The sequence below is a fragment of the Pteronotus mesoamericanus genome, unplaced genomic scaffold, assembly GCF_021234165.1.
Source record: "Pteronotus mesoamericanus isolate MK-2021 breed Mesoamerican mustached bat unplaced genomic scaffold, CSHL_Meso_final contig_246, whole genome shotgun sequence".
NCBI classification, from domain to species: Eukaryota; Metazoa; Chordata; class Mammalia; order Chiroptera; family Mormoopidae; genus Pteronotus; species Pteronotus mesoamericanus.
The window spans coordinates 11,993,586-12,014,140 of NW_026555104.1; the positions used below are offsets into that span (position 1 = coordinate 11,993,586).

A 20,555-nucleotide genomic window follows, 5' to 3' on the forward strand; every position below is an offset into this window, starting at 1 on the left:
CCACCGGCCCAGCGCCTGCCGCATAGTCAAGGGCAGCAAGGTGAACTGGAGGAGGATGACGACTCCAACCAAGCCCCCAAGGTGAGTTTACACCCACACTCATCCCACCCCTGCCTGCCCCCAACCTCAGCTCCCCTGAGCACCAGGGATGCCGAGATGTAAATAGCGAGTAGAGAGAGGGCCTGCAAGCTGGAGGGTGTCCCTTGGGGCCGTGGGGTGGACAGGGGGCCACAGCTCAGAAAGGTAGGGAAGCTGGAGCCCAATCAATGGGGAAGAGGCAATGCAGCCCTTTCTTGCTCCCACTGGCTCACTGGGCGTCAGGAGACCCATGGGGCTGACAGGGTGGGATGATTACGCAACTCCCTCTTCCAGCCGAGGACTTCCTGGGCCCGGCTCACCCTGCGCTGGGGGCAGCAGCGGCCTCCCAGCATCTGTGCACACGCACAGGCCTAGTGTGACGAAAACTCCGTGTGATCTTGCTTCCAGCACAAGCACCCTGGTTTCACATCTGTAAGGTGGGGTCCCTCCAAAGGAATATACTTGAGATCCTTTGTCCTTCTTGTCCTTGCTCAAGACATTTCCCTATTGCTCTTTGGAAGGTGCCCTAAGGAGACAAATCTTTTACCTTTGAAAAAACAATTACAAAAAACCTAATGGATATTATTCCTGTTTACATCCCTACAAAATCTCTCAAGGTTTGTTCATGCACCTACATGTTTGTCTCCAGTTACAACCAGAGGGCACAGAGCACTTTACGCCCTGCTTCCCTAACTCACCGCGATTTTCTTCCTGGGGCAATACCAGAGCGCGCTTTGCCAGGCCTCTCTGATTGTGTGGCTTCAAATCTTTCACTATTATGTACAGTGCTGCTAGGACTGCCTTTTTGAGATTTATTTTCCTTTTGGATTATCCCTTTGCAGTCTTTTTTATTTTGCCGAGTTGTTTTTTACCAAAAAGAAAAAAAAAGGGGGAACAGATACGCAGTACAACCAGAAATCCGTAAAGGTGCCCTTTCCTCCATATGCCTGATGACACTGGGTTTTATCATTGTTATTGACTTTTGCTGGCATGTTCCGTTCATTGCTGGGGAGGTGAGGCCCCGTTCCCTGGGATGGAGGCAGCGAGTGGAAGGCACAGGATTCCAAGAGAAGCCGTGAGACTGAGTGTACGAGAGCCATTTGTGAGCTGTAAACTTGCTGAAAGTGCTATAATTTTTTTTTAATTCTCACCCGAGGATATGTTTATTGATTTTACAGAGAGAGGAAAAGGGGGAGGGAGGGAGAGAAAAACATCGATGTGAGAGAGAAACATCCGTTGGTTGCCTTCTGAATGCACCTGACCGGGCATCCAGCCTGCAACGCAGGTACGTGCCCTGACTAGGAATAAAACCCACAACCTTTTGGTGGATGGAACGATGCTCCGACCAACTAAGCCACCTGACCGAGGTGTAAGTGCTAAAGTTTTTATTACTCTCCGCCCTTTAAAAGTTAGCTCTCCCCTCTAAATGCTATTTGAGTGGGTTGTTGGTACTAACTTTATAGATACACAATTTCTGTCTTTATGCACATCAGTCCTTCATATCTTTCGGCCAAAACTGTAGAGGCTCTGTATTACATATGTTTTCTCTTTCCAGTGCTTTCTATTTTATATTCAATTAATACCTCTCCTTGTACTGTTTTTCTCCATATTTGGACAAACCCATGTTGGTTGATAACTTCCATTTCTTTAACCGTTTCAGCTTTATCTTCTCTCCACAGCAAATAAGTTATCTGGGAAAATGGAGATGGTCTTGGGAAAGGATTAAAAAAATCAAATGAGAGTTCCAAAAAGCCTGGAAAACACACAATTAAAGGGTATTCTGGCCTAGGATCCCCTAAAGTACCAGGGGGTACCTGTTAGATCAATACATACACATATGCACACAAATACACATGCACGCATCTCTATAAGCAGGAACACAATGTGTACAGGTCAAAAACCCTCAGAATGTTAGGCAAATATATATCAGCAGGCAAATATACAGGTGTGTGCACTCAAACACATAGCCCTGATAAAGTGATAGTAACTAATATATTGTAGACTTTATAAGACACTTTCCTATGCATTCTCTGCTTATAACAACCTTGTGAATAGAATATATCTTAATAGCTTCCAGTCAGTGAGTGCTTGCCTGGGCCAGGCACTATGCTAAGTGCTTTGGATGCATTATCCCATTTAGTCTGCACAACAGCTTAAGATGTACTTATTATGTAAATCCATTACACAGATGGGAACATCAAGGCTCAACATCATGAGGCAATTTGCCAAGATTACTCAGCTGGTAAGTGAGAAGACTGAGAAATGCCCTTGAAAAACTGGGTTGGGTTTAAACTGTGCACCTTCTCATATACATGGATTTTTTCAACTTTGTGGTTAAGCAGACCGACACAGTTCAAACCTGCGGTGTTCGAACTTCAGCTGTGTTTTGAACCTGCAGTTGGGAATCTACACATGTGGAAGGCTGGTTTAAGTTACAGGCAGACTTTTGATTATGCGTTTGGTCTGCACCCTTAACCCTCCCCCATTTTTCAAGGGTCAACTGGTCCTTTCACAGCCCCCCCGCCCCCACCCCCGCTGACCTCCCACTTCTGCTGTACACTCGCCCTTCCACCTGCAGGGGGCATCCTCGCCACTCTGGTGCTGAAAGCGCAGCTGGACAAGAGAACCCTGAGCTCTTTCTATCCTGGAATTTAGGAAAGCAGGACTTGCTGGTCATATTATCATATTAATAGAGAATAAAAACCTCAGGCTGAGGCAAGGTGGAAGCATTGCCCAAGCTGGTCTGTCATAAGAGTACAGCAACAATGTATGGAACACCTCCTAATTGCCAGAAACTGTTTTGAAGAAATGTTCATTCTCACAGCTGCCCCAAGGTAGAATCACCTGGGAGCGAGGTGCGCACCTAGAGGTTTAGAGAAGTTAAGTGATGTAACAGGTCACACGTGCAGTACGTGGGCGAGCAGAGCTTGGATTCCAGGCTCACCTGTCTTCCTTCTGTGCGCTCTCAGACTGTGGCGCTGCCTCTCCATGACAGGGAAGGCTCAGTGAGCAGGCCTGGGCCACATCTTGCTCCTAGCAGGACCCCATGACCCTCATGGGCCCAGAGTCAAAGCCTTCCTGTGATCTGAGCCACGGCCACTCTCCATGTGAAATTAGGAGTCTGTGAGCTGAGGACAGACAGGGTGCCACCCTTGAACTCTTCTGGGGAACCGTCTCTCCTCCGGGGCGAAGGGCATCTCCCCAGCTCTTGCTGGGCTCCCCATTCCAAGCTGTGTAACTGTCCTCCCCAGCTGGCAAGAGCCCCGCTCTCCGAGGAGACCCGAAATCTCTCGGCCCTCTCCTGGCACATGTGGGTCCTCCCTGAGCAAGCAGTACCTGCGCAACTAGCCGGGCCAGCCCCAGTGAGGTCAGACAGGAGGGCAGGAGCGCTCATTTCAGGTGAGAGCAGCTCTCTAGATGTCTCTGGGGAGAAAGGGGTCACTTCCCTTAACCTCTTCCCCCCTAATCTTTCCCGGGTTGTAAGGCCACCCCTCATCACCGTGGCCCTGGCTGCACTGATTCACTGGGAACTCCATCTCATCACTTGGGGTACAGACAGGACTCACTGACCCCCAATCCTCAGCCCTACCTGCGGCTTCCTTCTCTGGGACTGGCCCAGACTGTTGTCACTGCTGTCCTCACTGAGGCTGGCAGATATGCGGGGTCCAGAGACAGGGCTGACCACATGCTTAGTGTTCCAGGCCTTGTTTGCCCTCTCCCAATATTGTCCTTCCCCACAGTGCCCCTCACAGTGCTCAGCCACCCCTGGAGACTTGCCATGACTCAGTGCCCCCACGTACCTACCTGGGCCTTCAGGCCAGGGCCCAATATTTCAGGGTAGCCCCCAGACCTCAAGTCACTCAGGCCTTCCAGCCACCCTGGGCCACAGGCCCAGTCCTGGAGCGCTGGTAGCAGACAGAGATGATAGCTTCCTTTTTATTTGGCTGCTTCTGATCGCCTCTCCCAGATCACAGACTTGGGGCATCAGCACAAGCAGGGGCAGGGGACCCGACACTGTCCCATCAGACCACCCCTGGTGCCACCCACACTCCCACATACACGTCCCTCGGACCAAAAGCCCCCATTCTCCTAAAAAGCAGCGAGACACAATGGGACTCAGAGGCACGGGAATACAAAAGTCACTTTTGGAGAAGAGTTCATCGAGTCCAAACGTAAGAGTCCAGCAGTGTCTCAGAGTCGCCACTCACGGCTGAGATTGCGGAGGTGGGGTGTGCAGCCCTAGGCTTCAGAGTTCCTTCCCACCGGCAAGGAGGCCTCAGGCCAGTCAGTTTTGCCAAGTCCGGGTGAGTTTTTTGTTTGTTTTGTTTTTTGTTTTGCAGTCTTCCTGTAGTCATCCTGCCATTGGCTCCTCCCTCCCCCAGCCATGCGCTCAGGGGGCAGGTCAGGAGGGCTGGTAGCTCAGCCCGGGGTCCGCCCGCGGGTGGCCCAGCGGCCAGGCCAAGGGCGCCCCCGGACACCGGCGCCAGCTCCCAGCGGAGGCCTGGGCCAAACCCTGCGCCTCGGTCATCGGTCGTCCCAGGGGCGTGTGCGGGGAGCAGGAGGCACAGCGCGGTGCCAACAGCCCGGCGGGCGGCACCGAGCTGGAACCCGCGTCTCCGGGGTCCGCGGCACGCTCGGCCTGGCCGCGGCACTCCAGGTGCCCGCAGGGCCAGCGGGGCGCGGGGCTGGCGCGCAGGACCAGGGAGAGCGCCGTGATGCGGTGGATGGCCCTGCGCAGGGTGGCGATCTTGGAAAGCCTCTTGCCTCCCAGGTCGTGCCGCAGCGCCCGGCGCAGCGCGTTGAACGCCTCGTTGTAGTCCAAGATGCGCTTGCGCTCCCGCACGTTCGCCGCCACGCGCCGCGCTTTGGATCGCACTGGCCGCGCGCGCTTTCTGCCGCTCGGCACCTCCTCTGCCTCGCCCAGGCCGCGGGGGACGCCGTTCTCCCTCAGCACCCCAAAATCCTTCCCGGCCTCCAGACAGGAGTCCCCCAAATCCTTGGCAGAGCCCTCGGCCCCCTTCAGGCCCCTGAGGCCTGGTCCTGGCACACCTCGGTGCATGACCTTCTCCAGGCCTTGCTGCTCACAACAAGGCTGACAGTCCTCCCGTCCCGAGCCTTGGCTCTTGCAGGCTGGGCACTCCAGGACGGGCCCTCTTTAGCTGGGCCTTATGGCACCACGTGGCTCTCCGCCCTCCCCATCCATCCATCTCCCTCCTCCTGCTTTATTACCTGCCTCCAGGTAGGTTTGCGAGGGAGGGACCAAGAGGAAGAAAGCAAGGAAGGGAGGAAGCATGCAGATTCTTGCATGGGGGGACCAGCCGGGCAGCCAGGCCACGCCCGGGACAGTGCTCCAGGGAGAACTTGCCCTGCCTCACTCAAGGGCCTCGCTGGGATTGCTGGGTTCCACATTCTTCCTCCCCCACTGCCCTGCCCTGCCCCCAAAGAGAGTGCCAAATTTCAAGGACCTTAAAGGTTCTTGTCAAGTCCTGTGGGCAACCACAGAGCTGTCATTGAGGAAAACATGACTGTTCTAACAGGAGCAGTGAGGGAGGGGGAGATCCGATGCAGCAGGGCACGCAGGTACGGTGGGCCTGGAGTTTCCAGCTTTTTCAGCCGGCAGAGTGAGGCTGTGGGGCTGTGGGTTTGGGTGTGAGTAGGCCTCATTCTCTGCCCCCTACCTCCCTTTGGTTCCCCTTTCTGCAGGCAGAGCTGGGCTGAGTCAGCAGCAGAGAGTGATGGAGATTGCCTTGTGGCCTTCTGGATCCCCTTGTGGTACCCATCAGGGCATCTTTTGGGGTCCAGAGCCCTTGGGCAGCCCTGTCTCATGACACAGCACTGCCATGTTATGAATTCAGTGAATCCACCTGCCACCTCAAGGGATTTGAATTTTAAACAGGGTCTCAGAAAAAGAATAAAGCTTAATCCTAGAGAAAGACCCCCAGGGGAATTCCAGGCACCCCCAGGTGGGTGACCTGGAGCACCAAGATCAGTCTCATCCCCAGCCACCATCTGAATGCCTCCAAAAACGCCATGGCCTGCCGCAGTGTCAGCTGGGGTGTGCGGGCTTCCCATCCATCTTACCAAAGGACACACCATTAACCCCATTATTTCTAACTGTGAGTTACTCAGTGGAAAAAAAAGAACTAGGCAGTAGGTAACAAATCCATGTATTTATTTGTGTGGTTATTTGTTATGTTGTATGTCTTGCCTCCTAGACGGTAAGCACCCTAAGGATGTTTGTATTTCTGGGGCTGTGTTCCCCCAAATCTGAGCTATCTGTGGATTGAAAAAGTGAATGAAAGCAGCTAAAACTGGATGATTTTTCCTCCATACTCAATCTGTTTCCTGCCATCCCCACAACATGCACACACAGGCACACACAAGGACACACAGTCATACAGAAATGCCTGCTGCGAACAGGATTCTTTACAGAGCACAGGCCCCAGAGGTCTGAGCATTCCTGCGCACCCATCCAAACAGTAACATGTCAGTCCTGATGGGTCCCAGAGTGGGAAGCAGGGAATCAGGTCTTTTAAATGCTTTCTAACACACCCTCCCCCAACCCTGGCCAGTGACTCCTCCCAAAACTTCCCCCTTCTAGGGCACAGGGGGACACAGGAGCGCTTCCAGAGAATTCTTCCGGACAGGTAGGCAGGAGGGAGGCCTGTTCTAGTTCTGCCACCAACTTGCTACATGACCTTGTGCCAGTCATCTCCTCCCTCTGTACCACACTTTGCTTTTCTGCATGGAAGACATCCTCACTACAAAAGAGGGGAGGCGACTCCAGCAACGTAATTTGCAGGGCCCAGTGCAACATGAAAATGTGGGGGCCTTTGTTCAAATTTATTAAGACTTTGAAGATGGTGACAGCAGAGCATTAAACTGAGCTTGGGGTCCTTCTAAGCATCGAAGGCCCCCCACCCATGAAGCTGGCCCATAGTGTAAGGGTAGAGTAGTGCAGTGGGAACATGCTCAAGCTTTGGACCCAAACTCCCTGATATCTGAGATTTTCACATAGACCTTGGGAAAAGCTCTCAACCTCTGTTTTCTCCCTGTAAAATGGGAGTGATCCCAGCCTCAGAGGACTCAATGACATGGAGCAAAGTAAAGAGTGGGCCTTAAGAAATACTTATCTGCCCTGACCAGTGTGGCTCAGTTGGTGGGGCCTCATCCCGCAAGTGAAAGATCGCTGGTTCAATTCCCAGTCAGGGCACACATCTGGATTGTGGGTTCGGTCTCCAGTTGGGGTATGTGCGAAGGGCAGCTGATCGATGTCCCTCTCTCTCTCTCTCACACATCGATGTTCTTCTCCTTCTCTTTCTCCTTTCCTTCCCCTCTCTCAAATAAATAAATGAAATTTAGGAAGGGAGGGAGGAAGGGAGGGAGGGAAGAAAAAATACTGATCTAGAGGGCAACCTCAGCCTGAGTGTGCCCAGGGAGCCCACACGACCCACGATCAGGAGGAAATCGATGGGCAAGCCCGGAGCACCCCCATGGAAGGATGGAGATGACCCATCCAAGTACAACCTTCCCTTCCCACTTATCCCGGGGCCGGCTCACAGAGGGGAGCATCTGCCTGGGGCAGTGCAGGAGCTGAGGAGAGCGTGTCAATTAGGTGATAAACAAGCTTCAAATGCTTCCCAGCACCAAGCTGCCTTCCAGTGAGAACTCACAGTCCACAGGATGCTGCTTAGTAACAATCAGTAATGATAACAGTAGTAATATTGATACGGACTTCCATTGAATGCTTACTATATATAGGCCAGGCACAGAACTAAGAGACTTTTAAACATACATTATCTTAGTCTCACAACAATCCTATACGGAAGGCCCTATTATTATAATACCCATTATGCATACTTGAAACTGGACTCCGAGAGAGTTAAGTAACTTGCCCCAAGTCAGAGGGATGAGCTGTGGCTGAGCCAACATTTCAATGCCAGTGGTGCGGCTGCTATTTGAAGACCAAGCTCTTAACCCTTCTTGGGCTGTACCTGTGGTTTTGTTCAGAGAGCATCCCCACCCCAGCCCCAGCCCCCTCACTGACCTCCTGTAGGTATAAGAGACCAGCACGTGCCCTTTCAAACAAAATCCGGTGTGATATATTCAAACGTGAAAAATAAAAGGAGTGTGGCTGATATAGAGAAACCTTGGGGGGCATAGGGAAGGAGGGCCCCCCAAATAAAGAGAGACCAGCAGGAAAGAGTAGAAAGTATGGTCTGGAAGCCAAGAGAAGTCCAGAGCCGAGAGAAGTGCCTGCCTCCTGGGCTGAGATTTGCTGCCTGTGGTTTCTTGGATAATTCAGACTCTGATCACAGCTGAACTGATGGTTGCTGGGATCTCAGGCAGAGCACCAGAGAGCAGAAGTGACAGGCCAGTGCCCACCGGTTGACCCTACTGCAGGTGAGCAGGACCCCAATGAGCCTCGGGTAGCCTGAGGGGATTCAGGGTCAGCCTGCTTCTCGCTGCATACACCTGCCACCTGCAGAGGGGGCTCCAGGGGTTCCAGGTTGAGTTCAACGGCCTGCAATAGTCACCAGCTTGATATTGTGAAGCCAGTCCTCAGCACCCTCCACCCCCCACCCAGCTGCCCTGTGTTTCTTAATTCCACCTTAGAACTTAGCAGATCCTATTGTAGTTTTATGTTCATACTGGGACCACATCTATATCACCTCGATATTCGCAGTTCCTGCTGAGCACAGTGCCTCGCACAAAGTGGGTGCAAGAAAATATTTGCTGAATGCTGAACAAATGGGGTAATCTCTGAAAATAAGATATTCATGAAACGCTGGAAATTCCACGCTGGTCTGATCAAGCAAGCTCTATATTCAAGTCCAGTAAACATTTATTGAACACCTATTAAATACCAGGCCCAGTGCTATAGGCTTTCACATGTGTCGACAGCCACAAATGTGTATTAACTTGTCTTTGAAGCTCAATATTAAAAGAGAAGAAAGTAAGCCTTGCAGCCAAATAGAAATGCTTTAGAATTCCTCCCCCACCCAGGCACCTGGGGGGAATTTGATGGGTGTCTTAAAGCTGTGGTTCCCAGCAGCAGCATCTTAAACTTCTCAGACTCCACCCCAGATATTTTGAATTCAAAATTCTGTCTTAACAGCAAAGCAGTTTGAATGCGCATAAAGATGCAATATATAGTTGTTCTCCCAGAGTCTGTTTCAGCAGTTATTTAATTTTAGCTTGCCAAAGAATTATTGTTCAGGGTTATATCATAATGCCTTGTGTGCTGCAACTTAAGTCTTATTCAACGATACTTTTGACTACACACAATTTCCTTCTTGGGCATTACCCTGAGAACATCCCCACCCATGCGTTGGATGGCGGGAAAAGTCATCACAATGGACAACTATGGGGCCGGGGCTCAAAAAAGAACAAAAAAGCAGTAAGAAGGAAAAAATGAAATTGAAACACAGATTTCTCTGCTGAGCCCCTAACCGTGAAGCCTCAGAGAGGCACTTAAGGGGTTAGTAAAACCAAAGAAAATACCCAGACCGCACAAGGTGCCCAGTGCTGGGAGCGGGCCCTTCCCCAGAACTGGCCTGGGGTTCCGCCCGCGTTTCAGACCTGCATTTCCCGGCAGAGCCCTTCCTGCCCCGCACTGGTCAGGGAACGGCCCGCGGCTCCGGCTCAGAGCTCGGAGGCCGCGCCCTCTTCACTAACGGCTGGGGCTCCCGCAGAGAGGCCCTCTGCCCACGCACCCCGGGAATCCCAGTGGATTCCCTTGGGTCGCTGGCTGCGACTCCCGGTGGGGGCTCCACGAGGGCGCCGGGTGCGGGGCGCAGAGTGGGGGCAGGCGCGGGCCCACTTCAAAGTCGGGCAGCGCGGCAGCTATTTCCGCGGCACCTGCAGCGGCGGCGGGCGCGCGCCGGGAGGATGGAGCCCGCCCCTGCCCGCGAGCGCAGCTTCTCCGGGGCCCCGAAGGAGGCCGGCGCGGGGAGGAGGGGCCGCCGCGGTGATTTAGGGCCAGGCGGTTCCGCTGGCGGCCGCGAAGGTGCCTATTACCGCTCGGCTCAGCCTGGATTTCAGAAATTCCTGCTCATCCTCTGGAAGTTCCGGCGTCACTCCCCCGAGGGAGACAGAACTCCCACCTTGGAGAGAAAGCCCGGGGCCGGGGCTTTCCGGAGAAGCCGAGCCCACGGGGTCCTGAGCAGGAGACCCATTCCCGAAAGTAGGCCTCCAGAAAGGCCGGCGGTCTCCGGCCTCTTTTAGGCCGAGACCCTTGGCATTTCAGCTGAGACAGGCTTAGTGTGCATCGGTGGGGATTGCGAATCAGCCGACTTGCGTTCAGTTTCGGGCTCAGTTTCAGGCTCGGCCCATTTATTTATTCATTCATTTATTCAACAAAAATGTATTAACTGCCTCATGGTCTAGGAGAGCTGTAAATAAAACAAAACCCTGTCTTCGTGGAAGTCACATTCTAGTGTGGACAGCAAACAATAAGGAAAATAAGTAATTTATGTAGTAAATAAGTACGATGAGAAGTATAATAGAAGGTGATAAATACTACAGAAAGAAATAACACCAGAAAAGGTAGGAAGTGTGAGTATGTGTGTTTGCGGTAAAAGAAGGTGGGGTCAGGGAAGGCCCACCGGGGGAGGTGGCTTCAGAGCAAGGACTTGAACGAGACAAGGCATTGTGGCTATCTTGGGAAAGAGAAGAGCTTTCAGGCAGAGGACACAGCATGTGCAAAGGCCCTGAGGCCAGAGGGGATCCAGGAACAGCAAGGTGGCCAATGGGGCTGAGCAGAGTATACTGTGGGCTGGGGCTGGTGACAGGGTCGCACAGGCTGCTGCAGTATCTTCCACTCTTACGTGGCAACAGATGGAAAGACATTAAACATTTATCTCCTCCCCTCACTTCATGGATCTTTAAAAATGAAAGAGAAACCGCTTAGCTCTCTCTTTGGTTGCTGAATGAGGACTCCCTCCACCGCACCCCTCTCCAGGCGGCACCCACCTTTGTGTCTCAGTCCCTCCCTCCCCAGGTGTCCCTGCCTGTCCTCTAGGGGTTGTGTCCTCTCCTCTCCTGCTGCCACCCCATCCCCTCTGGGGGCCTTGCTCATCCACTACCCATCCCTTGATTCTAAGGCCTTCCCTCTCCATTTGCTCCTTCCTTGGAAATACAGATGGGTTCAGACTGCTTTCTCCTTCTCTCCACCTGGAATTGATACCTTCTCTCCCTCCTTCCATTTCCCTGCCTAAATTCTCACCCCTCAAAAGCCAAGTCTGGCTCTTGCCATCTTTCAACCTCTAGTCTCCTGGACCCCTCTTCTCTTTCGTTATCCCCTGTGATCTTAGCAAACCTTTCCAGGTAAATTAAGTTTCACATTTATGGAGCACCTACTGTTTGCCAGGTCTTGGATTAGGTACCGAAAATATAACGGACAAAACAGACACGGAGCTTGTCATGTAGTGAAGAAAGCCGCCTAGTAAACCATTTCAATAGCACGAAACAAGCGTGTGTAAGGTTTGAAAGTGGCGTGGAGGATGGACTAGGAGCTTCTCTGAGGGGTCAGAAAGGTTTTACAGGGGAGGTGATGCCTGAACTGAATTTCAAAGGATGAATAGGAGTTTGCCAAGCAGACAAGGGGTGGAAAGGCATTGAAGATTGAGAGAACAGCATGGGCCAAAACCTGGAATAATAAACCTTCATTGTATGATGAAGAAAATACAGTAAATTGACGTTGCCAAACCGTGATGTGCAAACCAGGAACTGATGGGAGATGAGACTGGGAATCCCTAGGCATCATGCCAAAAAGCTTGGTTTTTGTCATGTGGGTAACCACGTTCACAAAGGGGTATTCAGCTCGGGAGTGACACGATCGTATTTGGATTGTCAGTAGAGCTTTGAACAGTGTGGAGAATGTCTCTAACACAAACCCAATTAGGAGGCCACTGTAAGGGTCCGGTTGATACAGAGAGATCTGATCAGACACTGGGGAGAAGTAGGGAGGGGCTGTAGGAGGAGGTCACCTGAGGCAAAGGTAAACAGTCTCCGACAGGATTGGCTGAGAAGCTGAATCCCTCCAGAGCACACGGAATTATGGGCCAGAAGATTTGAAAAAAAAGAGGCTTGGGCTCTCTTCCTCGAGGGTGATCATGCTGCAGCTACCTGAGTTTCCCATCTGGTGGTATTTTGGATGGGAAGGACCTCCAGGCACAGCCTGGGATGGGCTGGCCCGGCAGAGGCGGGCAGGGCTATTCTCTGACTGTTCTAGAGGGGACGGGCTGTGAGGCAGAAGCCTGCCATTCTTCCTTAACTGTGTAGCTCCGTATCTTATGTTGTTTTCGTTTGTAAACTAACCCTATAGAAATAAAATAATTGAAACTAACTGGGGAAATGCTAGAACTCAGGTGTGAAAGAGTTTGGCCTTAATTGATACATTTAAGTGATTAAAGCTGTAACTAAAAAGTTAGAGTTTAGCTTTAATTAACAGGCTTAAGTGACTAATGAAGGTGGAAAGGTGTTACTCCAAAATTTTGTGCTTTTTGGAATAAAGACTCCTTTCTTTTATCACCAACCCTTTGCCTCAAGAATTTTGCCTGGAAGGTGGCGGAGGGCAGTGGGGCCCCACATGCTATTCGGTTCCAAGGGGAGAGCACAGCAGCCAGAGCTGTGCAGGGAGTTTAAGAGAGTGGGGCTGAAGGGAACACCTGTGTGGGAGGTAGAACTAGCAGATGGGGGATAAAGTGGGTGTAGCAGAACCCGAGGCCTGAGATTTCTGAGCATCCCCTAGAGATGGGCTCTGAAGGAGGGTTCACTGTGGACATGGGAGAAAGCTCAGGAAGGACAGAGAGCTGATGGCACAATGGTCACCTCTTCCTGCAGGGCTGGGAGACCTGCGGCCCCTCAGGGGAATTTTTTTGTTGTCATTGTTTGCTTTGCAGCATCTGAATAACCTTGTGATCTGGAGGGGAGGGTGCCTCCCTGGTGGAACCCTGGGTGGGAGGGCTTTCTGGCTGGGACAAACAGGCGTCTAGGTCCTTGAATGAGGAGTGGATGTCCCAGAGACACGGGCAATGGCGGAGAAATTGCCCTTCCAGTACCAAGGCCAGTGGTATCCAGTGTCCTCATCCACAGGAGGTTACTGGCTGGGTTGTGGGTCCAGGAACCCAGCTTCCTAAAATTCATATAAGTTGCCCAAACTTAATTCCCAGTCTTTCTTTCCAATAGATCTTGTGAGATACTTCAGAGCTGCCCAATAAACTTCCTCTTTCAGTTACATGAACCAAGTTAGGTTTTGTTGTTTACAACCAAGGATCCTGAGAACACAGCAGAGAGTAGCAACTGTCCTGTTTCTCCTCTCTTGCTCCCGAGTCAATCCTTGTCCCTGCCATTTGCCCTATTTGAGACGTGGGACAGATGGCTTCACCTCTCTGAGCCTCAGTTTTCTCACTGGTAAGATGGATTGGTAACTGCGTCCTAATGGCATTGTGAGAATTAAATGACACCCTACACAGAAAGCCCTTAGTGCAGTGCCCGGCACAGAGAAGGCACTCAGGAATATTTAGTTATCGTTGTTATTATTTTTTATCCTTACCCAAGGACATGACCATTGATTGTAGAGAGGGGAAAGGGAGAGAGGGAGGAAGAGAAACATTGATGTGAGAGAGACACATCGATGTGAAAGGGAAAAATCAGTTCTCTTATGTGCCCTGACTAGGACCAAACCCCACAGCCCAGGCATGTGCCCTGATCAGGAACTGAATCCACAACCCTTTGGTTTACAGGAAGATGCTCCAACCGACTGAGCCACACCAGCCAGGGCTAGTTGTTGTTGTTATTATATCCCCCTCTTTCTGGTAGACTTACTCAGCACCCCAGGCATTCTCTCCTCCAAGCTCATGCAGGCAAATGGCCCTTTCCTCTGCCTCTACTCCCAGCCCACAGAGCAACAGCCCTCCATCAAGCACCTACCTCCTGGCACATTGCTCCTTCTTGGTCTAAAGCTAGAGTATTTCTTAGCCCTCCACCTACACCCAGTTCTGCTGTGCCTGTAACGCTGACAGCAGTGTCATTGTTTGGACTCTGGAATTAGACCATTATTTACTAGCTGTATAGCCTTTGGTAAGATGCTTTAGTTCACCTCTCTGAGCCTCAGTTTCCTTGTCTGTAATTGGGGATATGATATAAAACTGCTTCATATGATTCGTTGTAAGGGTTAAATAAAACAGAACATGGAATGCTTCAGCACAGGGCCTAGCCCCTCTAAGATGCTCTATGAATATCAACTCTCTCCTCTGCCTGCCCCGTGGCTCCCTTCTCCAGCCAGCCTGGCCACCGCAGCTGTAAATCATCCAGGTAACCAAAAGCATCCTCCTCCCTCCCACCCAGTACCAAACTCCTCATCACCTGCACCCACTAATGACCTGGTGATTAGCTTCTCATTAAAGCAATGACAAAGAGGCCTGTGCTTTCAGCCAGAGTCTAATCAGCCATAGATCTGTCCCAGGGTCAGTCAGGGGCCAAGCAGCAATTCTGGGCCGAGGGCCTGACTTGGTATAGACAGAGGGGTCTGTCTCCCAGAAGAGGCGGCCTCTGCCCCACTTCTCCTGACAGGCTCCCACTGCCGCGAGGGGAAACGGGGCCTTGTGCCCAGTGCCCAGGAGGCTGAGCCCCTGAACAAACCATTTTTGGCCTTGTGAGGCTCAATTTTTTCATCTGTCAAATTGGAATAATAAATGAGGATACCTTTTAGGGATGGTGTGGGGACAGAATGCAGTAAATCAAATGTAAATTTCTAGCACTTTGTAGATGTCAGCAAATGGTAGCCATTCTTATTGTAGCTATTGCTTTCATTAGTATCAGACTTTTGTTTTTATTTGGAAACCAGGTGCCAATTTTTCCAGCTCCAGCTGGTGACTAGTTCATGCTATCTCCAATTATTTGTAAGGCTACCACTTAATAATAATAATAATAATAATAATAATAATAATAAAAAAGAAGCAGCAGGAGCAGCCGCTGCTACCTCCAGGCATCTCTGTTTAATGCTTGTTTAATCCCTTGACCTCCTTGTCCATTTTCAGTCTTGTCTTTGGGTGCTCTTGGCCCTTTACTCCTCTATAGCGGTTTAGAATCCTTTTGTTTTGTTTAATCATCCCTATAATTATAAGTATTCTTTTGTGATCCTTTCATACATTGTCTATGTATGCTTATTTCTCAAGGTGGCTTTCCTCATGGTAGCAGAATGGCTGCAAGAGTTCTAGACATCACATACATACTTCACCATGCACAAAAGGAGGACAGAACCATCCCAGGTAGGCTGCTTCTGAAATCCTGACCCACAGAAACTGTGGAATAATGAATGTTCATTGTTATTTTAAACCACTAAGTTTGGAGGCAATTTGTTACACAGCAACAGATAATGAATACAGCAGTTACACCATTTCCCAGCCTTTCCTGAAGTTGGTTGAGCTCTCCCGTGAATGTGAGCAGAGTGATGTGTGCCACTTCCAGGCCAGCCCATAGTAACTTCCCGTGTGCAGCCTTGATCCTCCTTCCCCTTCCTCCTGGCTAGAAGACCAAGGGCAGCCATGGGGTCCTCCAGCTAAAAGATGGTGAGCCGTGCCCTGGCTGGGTTGCTCAGTTGGTTGGATCATTGTCCTGTACACCAAAAGGTTGTGGGTTCAATCCCCAGTCAGGGTACATTCCTGGGTTGCAGTTCGATTCCCGGTCGGGGCGCATACAAGAGACAACTGGTTGATCTCTCTCTCTCTCTCTCTCTCTCAAATTTAAAAATTTGGGTGCAGATTTAAAAAAATAAAAAATAAATAAAAGATGGCAAGCCAAAAGGGATAAGAAGTCTGGGTCCTTCATCACACCTGGTGGAGAACTGCCCAGGAAAACTGCCCAACCAAGAACACCCACATCAAATGATTACATAAGTGAGAGGCACACATATTCAAACCACTGAGATCTATAGGTTTATTTGCTACAGCATCTGACATCACTTTGTCATACAGAGCTTTACAGATAACTTTTTTTATTCAATCCATGTTTATTTAAATTTGCTCACATATTTACTAATTTCTTTGCTCTTTGTTACCTCCTGCGTCTCAGACATTCCATCTGGGATCATTTTTTCCTGCCTGAATTCTGTTCTTGAGAATTTACTCTAGTGAAAGCCTGCTGGCAACGACTCTCCCTTTTATTTCTCCTCTACAAGCCTTGGTTGATGGTTATGTTTTTTAATTGCTTTGAAGATATGATGTTGTCTTCTTACTTCATTGCTATTGATGAGACATCAGTTTCAGAGCAACTAACTTGCTCCTTTGAAGGTAATTTTTTTCTGGATTTGTTTTGAAAACTTTTTATTGTTTTTGATTTTTCACTATAATGCATTTAAATTTATTTTCTAGGATTTGTTGGACTTCTAGAATCTGTGGGTTTCTCAGATTGATAAAGTTCCTCACTTTATCCTGTTGCACTTTTTTTGCTCTCCTTTCTTATGGTTCTCCAATCACACGTGGAATATAGACTTTCTCACAGTCTCCTTCACATCTATTCTCACTTTGCTTTATTCTACAATTTTATTTTATTTTATTTTATTTTTGTTCTACAATTTTAAAAAGCACTTCCATAATCTTCGATTTAATTTGACCCTCCTAACTCCTTGGGAGGTGGTAGGGCAGGGTGCTGCTTTTGCAAATGAGGACGGAGACTCAGCACAGTAAAGACACCTGCCCAGGGTCCCACAGCTCATTGGCGGGGCGGGGAGGGGCCGGGGGCAGAGCAGGAGACATGAGGCGGGCATGTGGTAGCAAAGAGGCAGGATAGGCTCTACAAAAAAGTTTAAGCTCCAGGGACAAATAGCCGGGGTTATGAGTCCTGGATCCACTACCCACTTGCCTAGTGATCTTGGGCAAGCCAGTCACTTCTTGCTTGGATTTCTCCATCCGCAAAATGGGGACAATAACTACTAACTTGCAGGACTGTTTGGGGAAAATGAATGAGATAATATATGCAAGATTCCCGGCACTGAGTAGGCATTCAACAATTATTTGAAGAATGAATTAATGAAATGTTTAGCCCACTCAGTTAACGTTAGCTAAGGTTACTATGTTTATTTTTATTCATTTATTTAAAAGATTTTATTTATTTTTAAACAGAGGGGAAGGGAGGGAGAAAGAGAGGGAGAGAAACATCAGTGTGTGGTTGTCTCTTGCATGCCCTCTATGGGAACCTAGCCTGCCACCCAGGCATGTGCCCTGACTGGGAATCAAACCAGTGACTCTTTGGTTCGCAGGCCGAAACTCAATCCACTGAGCCACATCAGCCAGGGCTATATTTTATTTATATATAATCATATTACAGTTTATTACTACCAAGGCTGTCATTTCAACAAGACCCTCAGAACTCGGAGCCTCTCAGGTCTCCTGCCCAGCCCTCCCACTCCCACCCCTCGCCCCCGCGCCCCCGCTCCGCCCTGCTTCACTCCTCCAAAGCTGCCCCAGACGCGGCCAGCCCCGCGATAAATCAGGCCCCGCAGGCCCCCGCCCCCGGCCTGTAATTAACACGCCGCAGTGGCGGGGCTGGGGAGGTCCCGCCCACCCTGTCCCAGGGGCTTCCTGCGCCCCGCCCTCTCCAGACTGGGGAGGGAAGGCGCAGGGAGCTGGGGATCCCCCCCCCCACTTTCTGATTTATCGCCCTCTGTGTGAAGGAGATTTATGAGCGAGGGCTGTGTCGGAAGGCGCAGGAGGCACGGGGCCCAGAGGAGAGGGGGCCAGTGATCGCCCAGCGCGAAGTCCTGCAGGCTGTCCTCCCGCACCGCAGGGCTGGCTCGTGGGAGGGGCCCGGGCTCGCAGACCCCAGGTCGCGGCGACTCCCGACTCCCTCGCTCTGCCTTCCAGGACCAGGCTCTGAGCTTTGGCTCACTGATCCTCCCTGACGTCCTGCAGGGTCTGCTACCTGTTGAGGTTCTGTCAATTGTTCACCCTCAGTTACTTATCGTGTGTAGCTATGTATTTATTTTTCCATGTGGCTTGTCATTCTCCCATTAGACAGAGCCCAGGCCTGGACAGGGCACCTGCTTGGGGTGGCCAAGGAAGGGGGACAAGGGAGCAGAGGCGCTTCAGGCACGGCAGACGTCCCCTTAGCTTTAGGACAGCCCTCTCCCATAGCGGTTATGCCCATTTCATAGATGTGGGAATGCACTCCAGAGGGTTAGCAGCTCACGGGAGGTCAGGTATCTGGATAGGTTTCATCGTGGGGTCGGCGGAGGACCGGTGGCAACATGGTGAACTCACCATCCTCAGAGGGATTCACGGGAGCTTCTGTGAGGGAAGGGGCTTGGCTCCAGGGCTTGCCAACAGAGGAAGAGACCACCCAGGCGCGTAACCAGGTCTCTCTCTTTTGGAAATATTTTCAATAACTGGTAGTATCAGCCACTCCTCTGGTGGAATATGAAGCCTACCCTCAAATACAACCTCCCCCCATCCCAAACACACACTTTACTTCTGCGGTGTGTGGCAGCTCCCGAGAGGGACTAGGTGTCTCCCCGCAGCAGGGCCCCAACTCCCTTCATACTTCACTGTGAGGAATAAGTGTAACCCTCACCTCTGGGTAATCAGGCCGTAGAAGAAAGACCTGTCAATGGACTTTGAGCCTGACAGATTCAGGCTCAGATCTTGGCTCCACTTAACCTCTTGGAGCCTGTTTCCTCACTTAAAAAGTTAGGGTAATAAAATCCTCCTCACTGGGTAATGGGAAGGTGAACTAAGACAAAATATGGAAAGCATTTAAGAGTTCCTGGCCTCCTGGCACAAAGGAGCTCTCTAGTACATATTTCCTCCCAGGATGCAGGGCCGGAAAATTTGTTTTTGTTAGAATGAGCTACATCAGAAGGACTCAGGGCAGAATTTCATAGACTCCAAGGATGTTGACAGGGAAAGATTATCTTATACAAGGATTCTGAACCTTGGCTAAATTCAGATGTGTGTATGTAGCGGGGGGTCGGGTCTGAATCCCCCCAAATGCATTCATCAGTGTTTATGGAACATCTACTTTGTGGCAGGCCCTGTTCTAGTCTATGAGAGTGAGAAAAACAGATAACAAACCCTGTCCTCATGGAGCTTACGTTTTAGCAGTAGAGACAAACAGATAAAGTATGTATTGTGAATCTAAAATGTTACATCTACATCCAGGTGTTGCTCAATAACAAGTATACGAGGTCTGTCAAGAAGGTATCCAGCCATGTAATATGAAAAATAGAGACTTTTTTTTGAAGAAGATAGAAGATATGAGAGACATTGTACATAGGACAATGATGTCTCAGTCCCCTTCAAAGTAGGCACCTTGGGACCTCACACAGTTCTCCCAGTTGCCATCAACTGCCCCATCATATTTTCCTGGATCTCATTGAAGGTATGAAATCTCTTCCCTTTCAAAGGTGATTTTAGTTTTGGGAAAAGGCACAAGTCACAGGGAGCCAAATCTGGGCTGTTGGGGGGCTGAGTCACCTGGGTGATTTGATGTGTCGCCAAAAAGTTCTGCATGAGATGTCATGCATGAGTGGGCATGTTGTTAAAATGAAGCTGCCAATCACCAGTAGCCCATAGCCACGGCCTTCTGAATCATCTGAATAGTTTCTGCGGAAGAGTATTCAAGCTTAATGCAAAATTTGATGCAGATTCGTTGCTCTACTCAGTCATTTTGAATGCAATAGCCACACATTACACATGCTCACTCAATAGCATCTTCCACCTCCAATGGCTAGTACAGTGAAGTTGTCATTATTCACGCATGTGTATTCCAGTCCATTCTCCTCAGTTGCCAGGTTACATCAATGGAGCACAAACCTTTCTCATTGTACTAACAATGGCTGGACTTTTTCTGGACAGACCTCATGTTCTGAGAAATGCATGGTTAGGCAATCGCATCATTGTGTGAATCTGATAGAGTGCACTTACACAAACCTAAATGTGATAGCCAATACCACATGGTACAACTTACTACACACCCAGACCATATGACGCAGCATATTGCTCCTCAGCTGCAAGCCTATGCACCATGTTACTGTACACGACAATGTGAGGTTAAGTCAAGCACAAGAAAAAATGATATAATCACAGACACAGTAAACCTGATATATGAGGCTGCTGGTATAACACCATACTGTTTTACAGCAAATTTTATAAATAGAAAGAGTAGACTAAAATGACAATGGGAATATAGTACAGTAAACATAAGCCAATAATATCGCTGTTTATTATTATAATCAAGTATTAGGTACTGTACATAATTGCACATGCTGTACTTCTATACAACTGGCAGTGCAGTATGTGTGTTTACAAAGCATCACCACAAACCCATGAGTAACACTATGATGTCACTAGGCAATAGAAGTTTTTCAGCCTCATATTATGGGATCACCATCATATATGCTTTATCATAGGTAAGTATGTATAGGAAAAACATAGTATGTTCCAGGGTTTGGTACTACCTGCAGTTCCAAGCATCCA

The 20,555-nt window shown here is 49.9% G+C and overlaps 1 protein-coding gene across 1 annotated transcript; it reads right to left on the reverse strand.

The window, feature by feature from the left end:
- Positions 1-4,480: 4,480 nt before the first annotated feature.
- Positions 4,481-5,137, reverse strand: BHLHA9 (basic helix-loop-helix family member a9). Its single transcript, XM_054572977.1, has one exon. It carries the CDS (start codon positions 5,135-5,137, stop codon positions 4,481-4,483), a length of 657 nt encoding a protein of 218 aa, XP_054428952.1.
- Between the last annotated feature and the right edge of the window lie 15,418 nt (positions 5,138-20,555).

Bases quoted from the DNA above. Each gene is read 5' to 3' on its own strand.
- BHLHA9 (XM_054572977.1), bottom strand. From the start codon at position 5,137: ATGCACCGAGGTGTGCCAGGACCAGGCCTCAGGGGCCTGAAGGGGGCC.